Here is a 22883-nt window from a genome sequence, read left to right on the forward strand (position 1 = left end):
AGTCAAAATTTTTTGAATTTGACTTTGTGTTCGCAAAGTGATAGACTTCCTTGCTCACATAACTGACAATTTACAAGATCTATCACTGCGCTATAAAAAAAAAAAATAAAAAAAATAAAAAAAATAAAAAAAGGAGAAAAAATGGTAAATACAAAGACACCTCAGTTGATGAAGCCCTACTCATTCTGAATGCAATCAAACATGTGAACGAGCGGCGACAAAAAGCAGTACTCCAGTACGTTTATATGACAAACGCAACAATGGGTAGTTGTCCACAAGATCTTCCCGCACATCATCAGTGCAGAGCAATTTTATGTGGAACTATTCTATAGATATGATGAAAAATTCGACCATCTGATATAAATCTATGGAGAATGCACTAGATTCATGGTTGATTATTGTAATTTCCTCCACTATCCCATACATATCTAAAACAAAAAGACCATGCATGCATGTTCATTTCAAGCTGCTATGAAAACAAGTAGGAGAGAATCAGTTTAGGGACAATGACACCTAAATGCAATGAAAATAATACTTGGAAAACATATTTATACGAGATGATGAGCAAACATGGTATTGTTGCCTACGCTAACCAAGAGTCGACAATTCATTGAAAAAAAGCTAGCAGCTCTGTTACTCGTATAAGGAGGATGAACTTCCAAAAAAAAAAAAAAAATTGCTGCAATTCCAAATCTTCAAAAACTGAAGGAGATCCAACTACTGATTTTTGAAAGTATGAATAGAATCTTAAAAAAAAAAAAAAAAAAAGGTCTTTTATTGATTTTATTGGACAATGGCCATTATAGGAAAATTAGAGAGGTGTAGATAGCAAATTGGTTATTTGTAAAAGTAAGTTGGAGGTCTATTAAGTAGGGAGGTCCAAATGCCAAATTTAGAGGTATGAATAGAAGCTCCCATAGAAAAACGGGTTCAAAAAAATAGGGAAATAAATCCTTGTGCTATTAAACCGGCTTCTTGAACCCAAAGGTGGGAGTGATGGCACTTCCCTCCATAGCAAGAAGGCTACGAACTAAACACCCCCTCTGCCTATCACTCACTCTACTCCACCACCACCACCACCACCCCATCTCTAACTCATCCTATCCTTCACTTTCTCTCCACCACCATCTCCCTCGGCCATTTCATCCAACACTTATCGTCCCATCCCAAACCCCTCGCCATTTCTCTACTCTCCGACCCTTCTCCGCCGAAATCCCCCACCACCCATTGGGCTTCAATGGCCAGCGTTGCAAAACAGACCACTCCCACAACTTGGGTCTCACCCAGTTTCTTGAATTGCTCACAAGTACATCCGATTTGGCCTCTGAAGCCGACGCCATGGCTTTTCTCGACGAGTCGGGTGTCGAGGCGAAGCGAGATATGGTCTTTCAGGCGATTTGGGAGCTGAGGGGAGATTGGAAGTTGGCGTTTTTGGGTTTCAAATGGGGTGAGAAGTGGGGCTGTTGCGATGAAGAGGCGTGTAGTTTGATGGTTTGGGTTTTGGGGAGTCATAGAAAGTTTACTACTGCTTGGTGTTTGATACGGGACTTGAATCAGGCTTTGATTGATACGCGCCGTGCAATGCTTATAATGATTGATAGGTGAGCTTTTGCTTTTCGACATCTTCATTTCTACATTGTATGTTATTAATGTTGAACTTAATCATGGCTTGGGTTGAATTGATATGTTAATCAAAGGAGCTTTAGTTTAACTAGATAAGTTTCTGTTTAGAAGTAGAAATCTTTATATGCTAGAACATATGTAGCTTCATACGGTTAGAGAGCTTGAAATTTGATATCCTACTTAGCCTAGAGTTCTTCTCATCCATCAAGAAAAGAAAAACAGGCTGAAGAACTATTTTAAGTATTGCTTCTGGGTGCTTACCTTATAATGTATGTGCATATCATCATGTTTCCTAGGTGTATAAATTTTAGGACATTAAAGGTTTCTTTTCGCTCCTAGTTCGCTGGTTTCTCGGAATACTTAGTTTATAGGTTTTACCATCCCTGATTTTTTGTGTGTCAAAACTCATATGGGTTTCAGAAGTTTTAGTCAAACAATTTGATTCCCCTTTTGGTGTTCATCAGATATGCATCTGCAAATCATCCAAGTAAGGCCATTAAGACATTTCAGATAATGGAGAAGTTCAGGTTGAGCCCTGATCAAGAAGCATTCCACATCCTCTTGAATGCACTTTGTAAAAATGGAAACATGGATGAAGCTGAAGAATTCATGCTTGTAAGTAAGAAGTTCTTCCCACTGGAGGTCGAGGGCTTTAACATTGTTCTTAATGGGTGGTGTAACATATCTGTGGATGTATATCAAGCCAAGAGAGTTTGGAGAGAAATGTCAAAATACTGTATTACACCAGACGCAACTTCTTATACACACATGATTTCCTGCTTCTCAAAGGTTGGGAATCTTTTCGACTCCCTTAGACTATATGATGAAATGAAGAAAAGGGATTGGGTTCCTGGTCTCAAGGTTTACAATTCTTTAATTTATATACTAACCCGTGAAAATTGCTTTAAGGAAGCACTCAAAGTACTGGACAAAGTGAAAGAAATTGGTTTGCAGCCAGATGCTACCACCTATAACTCAATGATAGGTCCTTTATGTGAATCAAAGAAGCTAGAGGAGGCACAACAGATGCTGAGTTCTATGATAAATGATAACGTCAGCCCAACCATAGAGACTTACCATGCATTTCTGCAGAGTCCAGGTTCAAAGGCAACTGTTGAGGTTCTTAATCGAATGAAGAAAGCTAATTTAGGTCCTAATGGCAATACCTTCCTTATGATTCTTGAAAAGTTCTTTATATTAGAACAACCTGGGAAGGCATTGGAGATTTGGAATGAAATGAAGAACTATGGAGTAGTGCCTGATTCCACACATTACACCTCTATGGTACAGGGGCTGGCAACTTGTGGGTTGTTAACGAAGGCCAAGGAACTTTTGGCTGAGATGACGTCAAATGGCTTTCCAGAAGATCCAAAGCTTAAGAAGCTCTTGAAGAAGCCAATTGGAGGTAGTGTTAAAGGGAAACGGAGAGTTAGACAAGTCAACCAAGCAAAAAGGATTAATCTAAAGCAAGACAGGGTTGTGAGATCGAGAAGTCCACGTCAGTCAAGAAAGAAGAAGACATCAAGTGAATAGTGTTGTCTTAAATTTTGACTGCATATGCAAAAGCTGCGAAAGATTCCCTCTTGCTGCTTGCGGTGAAATATTTGCAATTTTTTTTGGTGAGACATGGATTATAGTTGTTGGAGAAGTCACTGCCACATCCACTCCTGAAAATATTACAGCTGATGCTATCTGAGTTTCATGACAGCTGATCAAAACCAATGTGGTTTGGCTTTTCAAAGAAAGGAACTCAGCCTCCTGAACAATGTAAAACACTATTGAGGAGCATTTGATTCAGTGTCCTGGTAGTTGCAGACCAATGTGTTTCTCTATGTTCGTGGTACATATAATAAGAATCCCTGTGGTTCATATTGCACTTCTGGAAAGTGTCCTGGTAGTTGCAGACCAATGTGTTTCTCTATGTTCGTGGTACGTATAATAAGAATCCCTGTGGTTCATATTGCACTTCTGGAAATGCATTGTTTGTCAATTCGTTCACTGATTTGATTTGCGGTTTCTGTTGGTTTACATGACTCGGACGTATACTGATAGTCCTCTTTTCTTTTGTTGATCTTCCTTTGGTTATATTGAGGGGATACTTTTTTAAATTTGTGTGTGTTTCGCTTCCCCCCACCCCCCTTCCTGCAGCTTTTCAAGCACTTAATAAAAGCTTCATGTCATAAAGACCGAGTTTGAAGTTCAAATTCTTCAATTGTAACAATTGGTCATTACATGTAGACGAAGTCACATTGAAGATTGACTAAACCTTGTCTAGTGTGAGATAATTGGTTAACAATAGGAACAAATCTTTATTTGCTGGAGGAACATATCATTGGAAGCTTCAAAGTTTCTTGACCTTTTAATAGGTTAAGAGAAGAATGAGCTGTTTGCATATAACTCATCATTAGAAAAGAATAGTTGATGTAATAATATATTGTATTTTCCATCCACTTTTCAATATTGTAACTAGCAATATGAAAAATTGATGGTGGTACTTCTTACATTTGCTAAGCAAGTGGGAGAAGTTCTTGCAGGCAATGCTTTTTCCCACTTTGATTCGTTGACCGGATCACAAGTTCATATTTTGATATGTTGGAGCATACTGAACATGGCTGTATATCTGTGTTGGGAACTTTGTGAACAATTATATACCATTTTTGTGCAGAAACATCATATTGACTCAAGCAAATACAAATAGGACAATGCTGAATGCATATGGTATAACTCCTTAGGATGGAGATACTCTGGTCTAGTCAAGTGATAAAAAGAGTCTTGGTAGTATCTCCCCTATCCCTAACCATGCATTTTATTTTTCCTTTATTTCAGATGTCAATTTATGAGGAGATTACGAATGCCAAGTCGCGAAAGACAGCAATATTGGAAGGAGTATTTCATTTAATACTAGGCAACTGCAGCGTGCCATGAGCACTGGCTAACAGGCGGTTGAGCTCCTTGAAATGGTTTGATCGGTTCACAGATGAAATATGATAGACTTGTAAGTTAATTCCTTAACAGGACCCTAACATAATGTTTGAACCAGTTGCCCACATTAGAAATTCCTGGCTTGACAAAGTTACCCGGCAAAACAAGCTATGTGTACCTGTGTGCCTTATTTCATTATTTGCTACTTGTGTATATTGTAGAATGAAACAATGAGTATGGTTCCTTTAAATCAAATTATCTCTTTTTGGTCATAGTTAATTATGATCAACTTGATCATGGAAAGAGAAAACAGAAAGCAGAAGAAGGACTGAAAACTGAAAAAGGGAAAGGGCATTGGAGCCTCTAGGACCAATCCCACGTGCTGCTGAAGAAGTATGTTTCAGTGTTTGACCAACCATGCCGCTCATATGCCATGAGTGATTGGTTTTGCTTCTGTAAAGACAGTTTATACTATTTGGTGTCTTCATGCCCTATTTGCTAGCTGGATTCCTATCTAACCACTGACATCAAAACCAAACAACCAAAATAATTCAGACCCTAAAAGAGGGGAAAAAAAACAAAAATAGTGTCAGAAATGCATGGATTTTATGATCTCTATAATGCCATTTCAATATAGGATAATAGGATAACTTTAACGCAAATTGTCAAGTTGTATTTAATTTAACCGCCTCCTTCTCTCATATCTGGGTAAACCTAGATCACGATTTCACGAGTCATGGTACTATCTCTCTAGAACTGGGCGAGTCGAGTTGGCTCGATGCAAGGGGAGGCGAAGATGGTGAAGACTTCAAGCCGGTAGTACTCAAAATGGTGGGAAATTTAATTACCGTTGTCCAACGGATAGTGACCTAGTAGTAACCTTTGCATTGTTTCAAAATTCAACACTAGGTTAGAAGCACCACTGAAGACTATGAAGTAAAAAAATTGTTACTAGTGGCAGCCCCACTGTAAATTAGTTTCCAAATTAGGCAAAAGACCGCTTAATAGTTCACACTTCAATTCAAAATCTACAAACCAGTGCAGTGGACCACTAGGAAGGACCCTCTCACTCTGTCTCTATCTTATATATTATTGTTGTGGTTCCCCACAACCCAGAACCCATCTTTTCTTTTGAACTGCCTCCAGCGAATACCCAGCTCTTCCCTCTACTACCCACTACTCCAGTCACTACCCCAGAAACAAAGGAAGTGAAGCTTAAGGAATCTGAAACCAACCAGACAAGTGATTCAAGTGAACTACCAATGTCGACTTCCATGTCCAACAACTCAGCCCACCTCCTCCTCCTCCTCCTTTTCGTCTCCGGCGTTGCCGTCATCACTCCCATCCTCGCCACCGACCACATTGTGGGTGCTAATCGTGGCTGGAACCCAGGGATCAACTACACCCTCTGGGCCAACAACCACACTTTCTATGTTGGGGACTTCATTTGTAAGCACCCTACTAAACCCTACCTCTCTTTCTAATGTTTCTATTCTCAGTTGGGACTTTTGTCAAACACCCAGTCTCGTTTTCTTAACCCAGTTTGGTTTTCCCTATTTTGGCTTGTTTATTTATGTTTCTTGTTAATGTTGAAAATTTCAATGTCAAATTTAGATGTACTGTATCATGCTATATAGAAATTGAAATGAACACATTGATGGTGGGTGTTCATTGGCTTAGATACTTTTCTTTCATATTTGTCCTAGTTAATGCCTTATGTTCTGGTTATTTGTGCAGAATCAGATTTAGGACATTGATTTTTGTTGTTCTGTAGCTTAATATTCTAGCTGAGTTACCTTCACTTCCTGTTTTTGCGTCATTATTCTGGTTATCTGAATATATGCCATATGCCATACACACAGATATCTCGGTAGACACTAGACACAGATTTACGGTATTTTTAAAGCGTCTCACAATGTGCTATCTGTTTTAGCTTTTTGACTAGTATCATTTTGCTAGCTTAAACTAGTTCGTTGTTGATTGCAGCATTCAGGTACCAAAAGAACCAGTACAATGTGTTTATGGTCAACCAATCTGGGTATGACAACTGCACCCTGGATAGTGCAGTAGGGAACTGGAGCAGTGGCAAGGACTTCATACTCTTCAATAAATCCGAGAGATACTACTTCATTTGTGGAAATGGCCAGTGCTTCAATGGGATGAAAGTCACTGTTCTCGTCCATCCTCTGCCCACGCCAACGGCTTCTCCATCTCCCAAGAATTCTACATCAGACTCTGCTGGCCCGGTGGCTCCACGACTGGGATTTCGTGTTTTGGTGACGTCCTTGGCAGTGATGTGGTTTGGAGGTGGGTGGGTCTAGTGCTTGTGGTGCGCTTTGTGTTGTTGAAGCTGTGTAACTCAGGGAAGTGTACAATTTATTCTTTTCTTTTTTGTTCTTAGTTTTAAGGATTTCTTTGCTCTTGGTTTATGTTCTTTGGATATTTATCTCATATGATTTGGGCTGAACTCTCTTAAACTTTTCCTTTCTACATCAAGTGTAATGCCTAACCTTTGTTTTCGAGTAGTAAAACAAAAATGAGGAACAGAGTATATATAACCATCTATCTCATTGATTTCATAAAACATAATACTAACACATTAGGCTTCCACTATTTGACAAGTTGGGGTACTTGGAAGGACAGAAGGATGCTGCTTCTGCTTCCTGAATGTAGGAAGTGAGGCTGCTAGAATTACTTTAGCTATGACTTCAAGCCCTTTTTAGATAAAAAGGCTGCTAGAATCAGTAACCAAATGAGGCTGCTTTTCTTTATTTGTCTGTCAATTTTATAGTTGCTCCTTTAAACTTACAGCGGCTTGATTCGTCTACAAGCATGTAGGTGCTGGTTTGAGTTCAAGGAGGGTGTCTGCTATTGCTCCTCTCATGAGCTGGCAGCCTCCATGCCGTCTGGTTTGCTTAAGTCAAATGTCGATGCCCCTTTTCTTCAACCTAGTTTGTCGAACTGGTGCTTTAGTTAGGGACTCAATAGGTTGTATGTGAATGCTGCTTTGGGAAAGCAAACCCAGCCGATTTATGTGTTCAGTGAAAAAACCATTCCTGCTTCCTTTTGAACCCTCTGCTTAACCTTTGCCATAATTGCCCAGCCATATTCTTCTTCTATGGGTTTTACTTAATTGGTAGACAAATGCATTTTAACTGTTGCACTATTTTCACAATCTATTGTTTTGTACCTATTAAGTCTCTTGTTTTTCTACCAGCTCCAATTTTTTTTTTTTCCTTCCTCTTTTCTCTTTTGACCATATTTCTCTTTACCAAGGAAATTTCTTGTGTTAAAATCTGTATAATAATCAATTTCAAAGTTTTATTTAATAATACTAAGTATTTTTTTTTTCACAAATCTATGTCTAATATTGAAATTCGAAGGAAGCCGGCCAATTATCGTGCTTCAATTTTGTCTCATCCATGTCGATCAAGGAAACTTACCCCGACCAATCAATACAACCAAAATGGCATTGAAGCGGTCTCAGTACAAAGAAAAATTTTATAAGTCATCCACCTTATCAGTCCAACCTTTGACCAAAGAAAACAAAACCTTTAGTCTCTGCTTTACTAACTTCAGGTTGGCTATAGTGCTTAGCTTATACTGGAATCAATCTAGCTTGACTTTAAGAGCCAAATAATCATTAACAATTGAAAACAATAGGTAGGATAAAGCTATGAGCATGGTATAATATTTCTGCAATCAACTTCCAGACCATTCGCTAAATACAGATCCTTTGCTCATTCCCAATTCTGATACACATTGCAGATCAACTCCTGAGCCGATCATAATCATGTTATCCACAACCCTAAGTAACAGGCCCATGAGCTCTGTCTTGGTTGGATTACTATGCCTGGTCACTACCTCTGCTATTTGTTGTCTATGTAGTGGGATCAGTCCCAACACTAGGTGCATAGCGAGTGAAAAAACTGCACTTCTTCAGTTCAAGCGGGGACTCCTAGACGAGGCGAATGTTCTTGCCTCTTGGGAAAACCAGAAAGACTGTTGCGAGTGGAGAGGAATAGCATGCAACAACCAAACAGGTCATGTCATTATGCTCGATCTCTACTATAATTCTTCCGATGTTTACAATGTTGAAACTCCCTTAAGAGGTGTGATTGCTCCTTCACTACTTGAATTGCAATATCTAAGTTACTTGGACCTCAGTAACAATTACTTTGAAGGAATGATTCCCAAATTTATTGGTTCTTTGAGTCAGTTGAAGGTACTCAAACTTGCAGGTGCTAGTTTCACTGGACCTATTCCTCCCCAACTTGGGAATCTCTCTAATTTGCATACTCTTGATCTCGCAAGGAATGTTGTAACTTTTGAAAATCTTGAGTGGTTAACTCATCTTTCTTCCTTGAGATATCTAAACATGTCAGATCTAAATTTTTCCAAGTCTATAAATTGGCCACAATCTATAAGCAAGCTGCCATCACTGGTAGAGCTTCAGTTATCTTCATGTAATCTTCCTAATGTTGATTTGAGATCACTTCCCTTTATTAATTCTTCCACCACTCTTGAAGTCCTTGAGCTCTCAGCTAATCCTCTCAACTCTTCAATTTTTTATTGGATAGCCAATGTCAGCACCAAGTTTGTCCATATTGGATTGATGGCAGATCAATTACAAGGTCCAATCCCAGATGTTTTCGCATATATGGTTTCTCTAGTATCTCTTGATCTCTCTTATAACCATCTAGTAGGTGGGATCCCAAAATCCTTTCAAAACCTTTGCAGCTTAGAATCATTGAATTTATGGGAAAATAAATTGTCTGACAGACTTGAAAACTCTGTCGAAAACTTGGCTTGTTCTGAAAGTACCCTCAAGTCATTGTTCTTAAGTGGGAATCCATTTTGGGGGTCCTTTCCTGCTGAACTTACACAATTTGTATCCTTGAGAGAATTATACATTGATGGTACCAATATGAGTGGATCGCTCCCGAAAAGTTTTCAGCACCTTTCCCAGCTAAGATCCTTGAGCTTAGTGTTTAACCAGTTCAGCGGTTCATTGCCAGATTTTACTGGTCTTCCATCACTAAGGTTGTTATTTCTTTCCAACAATCAATTCAACGGATCTATACCTGAGAGTATGGGGCTTCTTTCCAGCCTTGAATATTTGGCTGTTTCTTGGAATTCTTTGCTGAAGCTCACTTTTCGAACCTGTCTCGTTTAGGGTCTTTGTCTATAGATCACAATCCTTTGTCTTTCAACTTGAGCTTCTGTTGGAATCCACCTTTTCAACTAGAAGCTTTAGATGTGTCTTCTTGCAAGATAGGTCCAGCTTTTCCTAGGTGGATTCAAAAGCAGAGAGAACTCACTTCTCTTTATATGTCCAATGCAGGTATTTTTGATTCAGTACCTAATGAGTTTTGGGATCTATCTTCCAGCTTATTTGAATTAAATCTCTCCATGAACCAAATCCATGGGAAGTTACCTGATCTATCATCAAAAAATTGCTCCTACTTTACATTTGACTTGTCATCTAATCACTTGTTTGGTCAACTCCCCCCATTCCCTCCAAATGTCGCCATCCTGCATCTCTCCAAAAACATGTTTTCAGGACCCTTATCTTCCTTTTGTCCAACAGAAGCTCAGAAGTTGTCGAATCTCGACATTTCTGACAACTTACTATCAGGGGAACTTCCTAGTTGTTGGATCAAGTATCAGGAATTGCTGTCCTTGAATTTGGGAAACAATACTTTCTCTGGAAACATACCAAGCACAGTAGGCTACCTAAAGAATCTTGTATTGTTACGCTTACAGGATAACAAGCTCTCAGGAGATTTTCCTTCTCTAGAGAACTGTACAGAGCTGAGGGTTGTTGACCTTGGAGCCAATAGATTATCTGGAAGAATACCAGCATGGATAGGCCAAACCATGACCAAGTTGTTGGTTCTGCGCTTACATTCTAATGAGTTCTATGGAAGCTTACCCTTAAGTCTTTGTGGTCTACCTGTTATTCATGTTCTGGACCTGTCTCAGAACAACATATCTGGAGCATTGCCACATTGCCTTAATAACATAACAGCTTACACTTCTATGTCTTCTCAGTTGGAGGATCTCACAATTCTTGGGTTTGTGCAACTGGTCTGGAAAGGAATAAATATTCAATGGGGCGAAAATCTCAAGCACTTGAGAAGCATTGACATTTCGAGTAATTACTTAAGTGGGGATATTCCGGAAACTATGACAAGTATGATGAGGTTGATTTCTCTGAACCTGTCAAGAAATAATTTGACTGGAGTGCTTCCCAGTGATTTTGGACAACTCAAGAGCTTAGAATCTCTTGATTTGTCACGAAACCAGCTATCTGGTAACATTCCTGCAAGCCTTTCGCGCTTAAACTTTCTTAGTGTCTTGAACCTTTCATACAACAACTTGTCAGGAAGAATTCCACTAGGTACTCAACTTCAGAGTTTTAATGCCTCTGCATACATGGACAACCTTGGACTTTGCGGACCACCGCTAACTCCACTGTGTCCTGGAGATGCAACAAATCAAGATTCTCCACCCACTAGTGGAGCTGAAGGGGATAAAACAGAACAAGACGAAGATGGCCTAATAACGTTGGGGTTCTATGTTAGCTCAGTGCTTGGATTCATCATAGGATTCTGGGGATTCTGTGGCCCTTTGTTGCTTAAGGTTTCTTGGAGAATTGCCTACTTCCAGTACTTGAATGATATTAAAATTTGGAACTGCCATGTATAAGGCGAGCTTACAGAGAAGATTTCAATAATGAATGGTGAGTTATATTATTTTTTTATCCTTATATATTTGTTCTTTTTATTGGTTTTGACAAGAAAAAGGTTATTTATTTCTGTTTTGGATTCAATGTACGTACAATATATCAGAAACTCTTTTATTTTAATAATCTGTTCGAGCTGATTATCATATATTGCTTAAAACCTTACCTTTTCACTATCATTTTTCTTTGACATGATTTCAGAGACTGCTGGCGTATGGGCTAATTGTGGTGTGTTTGGTTGCTGAAGCTGTGGTGACTGGCTTTTCCTTTCTACCTCAAGTGTAATGCCTAAACTTATTTTTATTGTTTCAAGTAGGAAAACAAAATATCAGGAACTGAGTATAATCCTCTATTTGAATACTCAGTTCCTGAAGGTGTGGTGACTGGCTTTACCTTTCTACCTCAAGTGTAATGGTAATGCCTATACTTATTTTTACTGTTTCAAGTAGGAAAACAAAATATCAGGAACTGAGTATAATCCTCTATTTGAATACAACTTTTGTTTTTGAAAATGAAGAATGTAGTTAAAGGATAAAGTGTTGTAGGAAAATAGGATGCAAGAGAGATTGATGAGAGAATTGTATGTTCCACTATTGATAATAGGAGCCCTGTATACAAGGATTACAAAGTACAAATACTTATAATACAAGGAAAACTATTCCAAATAGGACTAGGAATTCTAGAACCTTCTCTCCTATTACAATCATAGAACTAATCCTAGTTTGACAAGGCACACTACATGTCAACATTCTTCAACACTCCCCCTTGTGCCACTCAAACTTGGCAATGGCGCTTCAACCGTTGCCTCATTAAAAACCTTGCTCGAGTGAAAAACCCTGTGGGACAAAAAACTACCTCGAGGAGGAGAAAAAGAGTACAACACGTCCTTCACTCTTCGAGATCGAACATATAGACATCATACCTCCCCCTAATGTCAACATCTCCCCCTGATTTCTACGATCATGGGAGTTCGGATAACTTTCTCAATCCGTTGCTCTTCACATGTTTCTCGAAGGTGGATTTAGGTAACGACTTAGTGAATAAGTCTGCTACATTATCCTCTGATCGGATTTGATTCGCTTCAATCTTTAGATGTGATTGTTGTTGCTAATTATAAAAGAACTTAGGCGATATATGTTTGGTGTTGTCGCCCTTAATGAAACCTAACTTCATTTGTTCAATACAAGCTGCATTATCCACATAAATGCATGTAGGTTTATCTGTGGTAGACTTCAAACCACAAGTTCCTCGAATATGTCTAATTATAGACCTTAGCCATATGCATTCACGCATGGCTTCATGTAGAGTAATAATCTCTGCATGATTCGAGGAAGTAGCAACAAGGGTCTGTCTTGTAGACCTCCAAGATATCGCAGTGCTTCCCATGATCAAGACATAACCAGTTTGGGAGCAACCTTTGTGAGGGTCAGAGAGATACCCTGCATCAGCAAAGCCCATCAAAACATCATCGTTATTTTGATGGAGGGGAAGAGGAGAACGCCGGCGCCAGCGACATGGCCAGCAGCCATTTCATGGACGGAGGCGTTTTTGCCTTACGGGGTCCGATCCCAAACTTCCGTCATTCCTCTTCTCTCTGTAGGGATAAAACAAGTCCATATCTATCGTATCCTTTAAGTATCCAAAGATTGTCTTTACACCAATTCAATGGCATCGCGTTGGTGCAGGGCTACATCTAGCCAACAAGTTCATAACAAATGAGGTGTCTGGTCTTGTATTGTGTTAAGTACAACAATGCGCCAATTGCACTTAGGTAAGGCACTTCTGCCAATTAACACGTCTTCGTCATCATCCCTAGGACGAAACGTATCCCTTTTAGGGTCAAGACTACAAACGGCCATGGGAGTGCATCTTGACTTTGTCAAAATGCCAAAGCATTCATTGACACGGTATACAAGTTCTAAATCTAGACAAAACCGTGTTCTCCTAAGGTCCTTCATCTCAAACTCGGATTTCAGGTGTTCAACAGTTTCTCTTAACTCTCAAGGGTTCCAATTATGTTTATTAACATAAACCGCGACAATTGCAAATCCGGAACTTGTCATGGAAACGCGCGGGCATAGTTCATCATATCCCTTCCCAATCAAGTAGTCACTTTAGTGAGCGTTTCAACCTCATTGCAAACGCGCTCCGTGGTCTAGAGTCACTTGAATTGGGTAAATGAAGTTCATAAGAACCTTCATTATATTCCGTATTTAGATCACCATAAAGGTACATAGTGACCACATTCGTAAGCTGCATGTTCAGTTATTTAGAAACTATCAAACTGACAAGGTAATGGAGTGCAATAACATCCATTACGAGAGAATATGTCTTCTCGTAGTCGATTCCAGGGCGTTTTTTGAGAAGCCTTGCGCCATAAGGCAAGATTACCATATCTTTTTCTCATTACGCTATTTAACGAAGACCTATTAATATCAACAGGTTTTATGTTAGGAGGTGTTGACATCTCAGGCTTGAAATCCTTCCTCTTCGTTAGCGAATCCAATTCCACCTGGATCACATCTTTCCATTTAGGCCAATCTTCTCTACGTTGGCATTCTTCAACAGAGCAAGGTTCGATGTCATTGGTCTCAATAATCCCACGTCCTCATGTACACTAGTGTAGTTTGTAGAGATCTCTATATTCACAGGAATTGGTTCTAACATTGAGGCGTCCCCCAACGATGTCTCTTGGACATTACCATAATTCAGAATATTCTCATGAGACAAATTTTGAGTATCAATAATCAATGAATCAAGTTGTGCCAAACTCGCTCTCTTCCTAGGGCGAGAATCCATCGAACCTATGGGTCTCCTACGCTCTCTAGCGGAACCCATGGCCTATGACGCCATTATGCCACCTTGTGGCGTCACCATACCACCATTCATGGTGGTGGTGCCGTGCCCATCTCTTCTGTGTGGCGCCATGTCCTCTTGTGGGGACATCAATCATTGCAGCCATGTTTGTAGCAGGTATATATGATCTCGTCACTTTTAGGAGATCGAGATGAGACATAGTGGGGACAGACCACAACAATTCCTGTTGTTCCTGTTGAACGTTGATGTTCTAATCTCCCCCTAACGACGGAAAGACTGTCTCATCAAAGTGACAATCCACAAATCTAGAGCAAAAAAGATCACCTGTCAAGGGTTCTGCATAGCGGACTTATAGTTGGAGACTTATATATATATATATATATATATATATATATATATATATATATATATATACAGATCCTATCCAGAGCGGAGCTCCTCTTTGAAAATTAACGTGTGAAGTTCGAGTTTTCGGTCACTTTTCGGTCTCATATCCACATCTCGACCGTTCAGTTTTTAGATACTAGTGTATAGATCGTCTCTGCAAATTTTCAGCCAAAATGATGATCGTTCAGGCATTGATAAGTGCCTTAAAGCTAGTACGGTTCAGGTTGACAGATTCAGTCCGTCCATTGGTTTAACCGAGTTAGATGCCTTAATGATCATCAATTTGGCTGAAAATTTGCAGAGATGATCTATACAGTAGTACCTAAAAACTGAACGGTCGAGATGTGGATATGCGACCGAAAAGTGACCGAAAACTCGAACTTCACACGTTAATTTCAAAGCGGAGCTCCGCTCTGGATTGGATCTGTATATATATATATATATATACATTAGTTGCAATGACCCATTTTGATGCGCTATGGCAGCGCAATCAGCACATAAATCGCACACTCAAATATGCATAAGTATGAGATATTAGACTCGCACCCAGTCACTAGCTGTAACGCAAATAAAAGTTGAGTGACTATGAGTCGTAGACGAATTAGCATAGCTGCATGCGATATTGCATAATCTCCAAGCGGAAATATTAGCGCGCATTATCAATGTCCGGACTACCATCGTAGTCATTTAATGGTGGCTTTTCCGCAAGATCATTGGGGTGTGTACATGAGAATATGATGCCTAATATCAATCCGTAATGAAATAGTCATTGAAAATTTTTGATGTAAACTCTCTAGCATTATCAAGTCAAATTGACTGAATGGGATGATCCGGGTAGTGAACCCACAGTCATATGATGTGGGCTAGGAGTTTATCATAAGTAGCATTACGAGTAGACGACAGCGCGACACGTGACCAGCTTGTCCACACATCAACCAACACCATAAAACATCTAAGTAGTCCGCAAGTTGGTTGAATCGATCCACAGAATCCCCTTGGATTCTATGTAAGAATGGAATTATTTCCTTAGTGTCCTTTACATAGGATGGTCTCGATCCTAAAGAACAGGCTTTACAAAACAAAAGATGGGCTTTAGAACAACCAATGAGGATTTTGGTTGAGCCATGAAGTCACAATTGACTTTAGAAGTAGAAAGAGGAGGTGAGTTAGGGGCGTGCCATGCTTCTCCTCGAATCAATTTTTAATTCTTACTTCTCTTCGTTCTGAAGAATGGATGTTCGTGTGAAGTTTTAAATAGACGGATCATCATGTCACGACCTGGGTGTCCCAAACGGTCATGCCAAAGCCTATATGTGTTGGAAACCCATAAGTCATCTCTCATGACATGGTATGATTCAATGATTCGAACAGTGGTTGCATACAACCCATTAGAACGACACATAAGTTTCTCTAAGGCTTGTTTACGTCCGCAGTCATTAGAGGTGATGCAAAGGAACTCCTGTCCATTCTCATAATGTGTTTCTACATAAAAACCATTAGCTCTTATATCATTGAAACAATAAAGTTTGAATTTAAGATATGTCCAAGATATGAAATAGAATAATCGATACTTTATTAATAATAGCCAATGATTATGTCAAAGTTTCCAATCCAAAATAATTATAATCAATATTCGACTAATGGTTGTTTTTTTTTTTTTTTTGAAAGAAGGAAATAACATTAAATACTAAAACCTCTGGGATAACCAAAGTTTACACGATCAAACATCAAGGCTCTAGAAGCACCGGTCGGAAAACTTCCAGACCAAGTAGCTTCAGAGGTAATAGTGTGTCCTACATTTGCAACTGCGTCGGCTACAAAATTTGCCTCTCTAAGCACATGTTTAAATAGAATCAAAGCAAGAGGCAATCTCCTTAATATCTCTAATCTCTAACAAGAGTGATCAATCTCCAAGGCGGGTTGATGTTTCCAATGACCGCATCAATTACAAGTTTAGTGTCCCCTTCAACCTCGATCCGTTTATAACCTTTGCCTCGAGCACAGGCTAAACTGTTGCGCAAGGCAATGGCTTCCGCAACCGGTATCGTGGTCTTCCCCAAATTTCGAGCCGCTGCTATCAAGGACATTCCGTCTGTATCTCTTAACATAAATTTCGACTAATGGTTGTTACTCAATCTTTTTCGTAACTCTAACTGAGCATAACCAAGAAAGTAAGAGGAGATGTCGGTGGAGCAAAGCTCGCTTAAGTACCACTTATCTCAACTATTTTCCTAGATATCACACTTAATTGGATGAACCTAATTGTGAAAGAGTTATAACCAATGTCTTTGTTGATAGTTTCCAAATTTTGGATTTGGATTGAAAACAATGACATTTGTATGGTCAAGTTTTGATGCTCACGAACGCTCTTAGTCCATAGCTTACGAACGCTCTTAGTCCATAATATTTCGATGCTCACGAACACTCTTAGTTCGTTATTTAGCGTGAACTCCCCACGGTTCCGCTTTTATGAATCGAACCTTATCTCAACTATTTTCCTAGATATCACACTTAATTGGATGAGCCTAATTGTGAAAGAGTTATAACCAATGTCTTTGTTGATAGTTTCCAAATTTTGGATTTGGATTGAAAACAATGACATTTGTATGGTCAAGTTTTGATGCTCACGAACGCTCTTAGACGTCCATAATATTTCGATGCTCACGAACGCTCTTAGTTCGTTATTTAGCGTGAACTCCCCATGGTTCCGCTTTTATGAATCGAACCCATGTTACAGAAAGGTGGGATGTAGAAGAAGGGAGGTTGCAAGTCCCCGAAAAAAAGAAAGAGAATTAAAGAACTGAAAGCAGGAACTTAATTTAATTGAAAACTTACTTGAATTTCTTTTCTTGTTCTTCTTCTTAATCTTGAACTCAAAGATGATGGCACACGGGTGCGTAGGACGAGAAGGACTTGCGGTGATGGAGGTGGTGCACGGCAAAGGATGGTGTGCACGGGTACCTAGGGTTTTTGGGTTCTAGGGTTTTGTGTTGCACAGCAGGATGCTTTGCAGAAAATATTTGGCTTCTAGTTTCAGGGTTAGGGCTCATGCCGATAACGTGTTGTAGGAAAATAGGATGCAAGAGAGATGATAAGAGAATTGTATGTTCCATTATTGATAATAGAAGCCCTATATATAGGGATTACAAAATACAAATACTTATGATACAAGGAAAACTAATCCGAATAGGACTAGGAATTCTAGAACCTTCTCTCCTATTACAATCATAGAACTAATTCTAGTTTCACAAGGCACACTAAATGTCAACATTCTTCAACATAAAGGATATACTTTTGCTTCCTGATTATAGGATATGGAGCTTTTGCTTCCTGATTATAGGATATGGGGGCTGGTAGTCTATATCCTTTCAGCCATGACTTGAAGCACGAATGAGTACGAGTTAAATGAGTTTGGACCTCTATCAGGAACTCATATCTCTGAAGTCTAACCTAATCACATTCCATCCTTTAATTTTATTTACAAATTTGGGCTAAGGTTTAGCCATTATGAATAATACTAAAAAGGCATTGTTCCCAGTACAAGGTAACTTCTCACACTTCGGTATTTGCTCATGTTTGAGAATTTAAGTTTAACTCACAAGGTAGATGGTGAGTATGCAAATTATAGAATTATAGTAGTCAAACTTTGATTGATATGAGCAGCCCAGAGTGAGGATTTCAAAGTTCAATAATGGAGTTTCTTCAATGATGAATAGGGAACAGTAAGGGTGGGTACAGGCAGTAGCTTTGTTTCTATCTCGTCCAAACCCAACTTTTAGTCAAGGCACACAAGTTGACTGTAGAGGACCAAAAAAGTGAGCTAGAGCTGTATTGTAATCAACTGAACCCAATCTTCCAATATGCTATCATGCTTCAGAAACCACAAATCCAAGGCGAAAGAGGAGGGCTTCTTCCTCAAGAATGGAGCTACCATGTTGGAACGTACAGCTTATTCCTGGTTTCAATGGGAATTGTTTGTAGATTAATTGTGGACCTTATCTCAAGTTTCATACAGAAATAGCAACTATTACGTATTTACAAGAAGCAACTGGTATATGTATAGGACTCTTGTCTTGAGGTTTTATCTATATTGATTCTGATAAGAATAAGATAAAGCTATAGAAGATTATTCTTGTTTATCACATAAACATATAAGATATGTATATAGAGAAGAGATTGAGTTGTAACATAATTGTTCTTTAGGGCAGAAGGCTGTGAACTCAATCCTTTATAAAAGCACATGTTCCTGCACTCTCACAATTCACGAACACTAGTTACCATAATCTCGCCCCATAGATATATACTAAATTCGGAGTGAGCAGAGAAGGTCTTGCTTCCACATTTCATTATATACAGTTATATGTCCTTGATTAAATGTATATATGTGTCTTTTGTGATCAATACAATGTTGCATACATTTGATTTAATCTTACATTTGGTATCAGAGCATACCACAAAAACCATAGATCATTTTCATTGTTTGTATAGTCCAACCCGTTTACATTGACCAAAACAAGAGGAGTTGATATGTCAAAAGAAGATAAGAACAAACATTTCCAGAAATTAAGTACTTCTCCGCTGCGTTTTTCAATCAAGCTCTTGTCTGTATAATCATCGAAAATGGTCAGAACTCTGACTTCAGATCATTCAAATAAACTGTTATATATGTATGTATACATAAGTTTTGTTCCATCTAACTAATTTATGCAGCGCGGTAGCGTATAGGTTGTTCAAGTAAATCCAGAATGTGTCTGGCCCAAACTATAGGTTACTTGACCTAGTTGTAATAGGGTTTTTGAATTAGATATATTCTCGGAGATATTCATAGATATTCGATTAATTGTACGATTATCTCTTGTACAACTCTGATTCTATGTCTAGTAATCCTTTATATAAAGAGGCCCCTATTATCAATGAAAGTACGACTCAATTCTCTCCCAATTTCAGTTTTCCTTAAACACGTTATCATCACGAAGCCCTAACCCTGAAACAAATAGCCAAACCCTGATTCAAGAAGCTAAAACCCTAAATTCAAATACAAAACCTTGAAGCCTTTTCTGCCTCCACCTCACACCTTGAAGCTCTCCACACCAGGAGTACTCCAGAACCGGCTGCAGAACAATCAGAACCAGTCGGAAACCTACCAAACCGGCCACCGGAAGCTCCAAAATACCCACAGCAAATACTCAATTAGTTCACCACCTTCCGGACCTCCAATTGCTACCAAATTTTTCCAGCAATAGCGACTTGATCCCAGGATCCAGGAACCAGAAATTTTTTTCCCTGAATCGGCCTTAAAGTTTCCGAACCGGCCACTAAAAGTAGATGCACAGTTGAACCGCTAGAGAGAAGAAAAAGAAAAAAAAAGAGGTAGCAGGCCCACTGACGCAGCCCAGCCCATAGGTCAACCCTCCTCCAGTCAACCAACTCTGGTCCCCTCCGGCCGCCGGCAACTTTTCCGGAGACTTTTCCGGCCAGATTTCGAGCGACTTTTTCCGGCGACCTATTTTGAGGTAATTTTTACTGAAGGTTCCCGTTTTTTAGTTTTTATTCAATTTCTCTTTTTTTTCTTAGGGACTTGCAACCTCCCTTCTTCTACCCTCCTTTCTTTTTCATAGGGGAGACCAGAAGCCGAACTGTGGGGGTTCGTGCTCACTCCAAGTTTGGAGCTTGTTGAGATCTCTAAACTTAGAGTTTGTAGAGAATTTATGATCGACCACTTACATCATTGTTTCGACCTAATCCAATACCTCTTGGAATCAGATTTCTTAGAAGCGACTACGCTCAGAAATCCCTAATTTCTTGGAAGTGATTACGCTCGGAAATTCATAATTTCTTGGGAGCGACTACGCCCAGAAATTTTATATGTTTTTCGTGGTAGCCTTTTAAGCTCCGAAATAACCCTAATTTTTTGTTCTCTTTCAAGATGAATAATCTGAATAAACTGAACTTTGTTCCATTGGGAACAACTGGCTCTGGATATCACAAGTGGCAGTGATATCCGCCAACATCTCAAGGCTGATGGAATCCTGGATATGATTCTCGAGCCTAACCAGGACGTGCTAACTGTTGAGCAAGCTCAAGCTTTGGAAGCAAATAGAGCAGCCTTAGAGGCAAATAAGGCGAAAGCAATCATCCTAATGACTCGTCATATGGATGATTCGCTCCAGTATGATTATATGAATGAAGAAGACCCTAGAAGGCTGTGGGTCTCACTCGAAGAAATATTTGGTAACGTCTGTGACTCCCTGCTTCCTGAACTAGAAGTGAGATGGCATATCCTCCGCTTTTGTGATTTCAAGTCAGTTATTGACTACAACTCGGAAGCACTTCTCATTAAATCCTTAATGGAATTCTGCGGAACAGATATCACAGATGCGATGTTGATTGAGAGGACTCTCTCTATCTTCCCCGTCTCTGCTTTGATGGTTGCAAAGAACTGTCGAATCAATGTTACTGCAGAATGGATCACAAGGTTTCATGAGCTCATTGGAGCTATGAATGTCGCTGAAAAGCATGACAACATCCTTGTGAAGAACTATAATTTGAGACCCATGGGAACAGAGCATATTCCGGAGTCCAATTATAGTCGCGCCCCTAAGGGAGGGCACCAAGAGTGTAACCCTAAATCTAGGGACAATTCTGGACATTCTGGTCCATATTCTCACTCTAATGAGGAAGGTAACCGCCAAAATAGGCGAACACGGAACCGAAGAGGTCAACGTGGAAACAGAGAGGAAGGCAACGCCTCTGGCCATGTTAGTGGCACCACCAACACTAAGAGCCATCCAAATGACGCTTTCAAAGCGCCTCAATCAATGGAGTCTGAGCACAGAGATGTATGTTCTCGATGTGGATTATCCGGTCATTGGGCACACATTTGTAGAGCTCGTGAAGAAAGTATCACCGCCTACAAAGCATATTGTGAAGCAAGAGAAGCTCACTATGTGGAACAAGAAGATCAAGAAGATGATCTAGAGTGAAGGGTTGAAGACTACAAATCTAGCTAGGATCAATAGATCGCCAATTCTGTTTAATTCTTTATTTTTCCAAGAGATGTAATAGGTAATTGCCATATACTTTGTAGTAAATGCCATTGGTCTAGTTTTCTTCACATAGGCTCATCCAAAATGAGTATGATGTCTAGGAAGGTTTTGAGATAAGTGGTACTTAAGCGAGCCTTGCTCCACCAACATCTCTTTACTCACTTGGTCATATTTATTTTGGAGTTACGAAAAAAGTCAAATGACTACCTTTGTTTTTCATTAGCTAGCATTTGGATTAGATTCTCTTAATGGTTAAGAGACAATGATGTACTCTGTTGGCTTATGAATAAAATTTGGAGTTCTTTTCATTGTAACTCCATTTTGATTCTGAGCACATTACTTTGTGACTACGATAGCTGGGTCATCAGTATTAATTCAAGGACATGGAATAGCCCAAGTTCCCCTTGCCAAATGACACCTTTATTACTGACACAGAAACTCTCTACGCTCCTAGGGCAAATCGCACCCTATGAATAGTGATTGGAGCGTAATTATGCGATGTTAATAGCGTTAATCTCTATACTTTCTTTGTTAGTTTAGTGTATTTTCTCATTATTTACGTTGTTTATTTGTTTTATAGGTATCTTGGAGAAAAGAAGTAAAAGAGGGATTGAAAGGCAAAATCGGCAAATCTGCCTGTGCAGATCAGTCAACTTCGACAGATCACTGAGACCAACTCACAACGATCCAGAGGATGATCTTTATATTGATGAAAAGCCTTGGATGTCTAGTTTTCAGATATTTTTACGGCTCATCAATATCATTTTTCAATAAGAAGTTATGGCCGATTTAGTACAAGAAGGTCAAGCTGAGCGTGAATCTGAGGTTGGACGGAAATTTATGTTTCGAAGCCCAAATCACACCGAAAAGCCCGAGGACGAGTTTGTGCATCATATTCTGACTTAATGGCGTGATGTGAATGGTTGGAATGAGTCATCAAGTTCAAGAGCCAATAGGAAAACTCCACCTAAGCACGTGAACCCTAATTCTTTTAGGTTTTGGATTTCCTACACGACAAGAAAGATGAAGGCAACCTCTAAGCATATAAAAGGAGATCAATCTGCAGCAGCTCTCTCTCTCTCTCTCTTCCTCCCCTTCTTTAGTTAGTTTTATTTCATCTATGTTTAACTAGTTTTTATTAGTTAGGGGGCTGCTTGAAGCCCCCAGACATGAACTACAAGATGATTTGACCTTTGATGTTATTTTCTTTTAATCCAAGATGAGACTTTTGTTTACTACTTTTTCATTGATGAATGCTTGCTTGTATGCTTTGAGTGCACGCTTAGTATGCATGTTATTAGGATTCTATCGCTTTGATTGTTTGATGCCTGTGTCAATAG

The 22883-nt window shown here is 39.3% G+C and overlaps 3 protein-coding genes across 5 annotated transcripts; all 3 read left to right on the forward strand.

Annotated features, from left to right (window-relative positions):
- Positions 1–967: 967 nt before the first annotated feature.
- Positions 968–4819, forward strand: LOC133725000 (pentatricopeptide repeat-containing protein At1g80880, mitochondrial). 3 transcript variants are annotated; one of them, XM_062151994.1, is made up of 4 exons: positions 968–1601; positions 2088–3552; positions 4289–4341; positions 4450–4819. In XM_062151994.1, exons 1-2 carry the CDS (start codon positions 997–999, stop codon positions 3154–3156), a joined length of 1674 nt encoding a protein of 557 aa, XP_062007978.1. In that variant the 5' UTR covers positions 968–996; the 3' UTR covers positions 3157–3552; positions 4289–4341; positions 4450–4819. The 3 variants fall into 3 exon arrangements, with proteins under 3 accessions (XP_062007978.1, XP_062007975.1, XP_062007976.1); XM_062151991.1 differs by lacking the exon at positions 4289–4341; XM_062151992.1 differs by lacking the exon at positions 4289–4341 and having other exon boundaries at positions 2088–3463.
- An 832-nt stretch (positions 4820–5651) lies between these two features.
- Positions 5652–7110, forward strand: LOC133738023 (early nodulin-like protein 19). Its single transcript, XM_062165467.1, has 2 exons — positions 5652–5994; positions 6532–7110. Exons 1-2 carry the CDS (start codon positions 5808–5810, stop codon positions 6864–6866), a joined length of 522 nt encoding a protein of 173 aa, XP_062021451.1. The 5' UTR covers positions 5652–5807; the 3' UTR covers positions 6867–7110.
- An 801-nt stretch (positions 7111–7911) lies between these two features.
- LOC133738032 (receptor-like protein EIX2) lies at positions 7912–11760 on the forward strand. Its single transcript, XM_062165471.1, has 3 exons — positions 7912–8588; positions 9890–11290; positions 11495–11760. The coding sequence occupies exons 1-2, from the start codon at positions 8339–8341 to the stop codon at positions 11254–11256; spliced, it is 1617 nt and encodes a 538-aa protein (XP_062021455.1). The 5' UTR covers positions 7912–8338; the 3' UTR covers positions 11257–11290; positions 11495–11760.
- Positions 11761–22883: the final 11123 nt, after the last annotated feature.

Source organism: Rosa rugosa, chromosome 1, assembly GCF_958449725.1.
Source record: "Rosa rugosa chromosome 1, drRosRugo1.1, whole genome shotgun sequence".
In the NCBI taxonomy this organism is placed as follows: Eukaryota; Viridiplantae; Streptophyta; class Magnoliopsida; order Rosales; family Rosaceae; genus Rosa; species Rosa rugosa.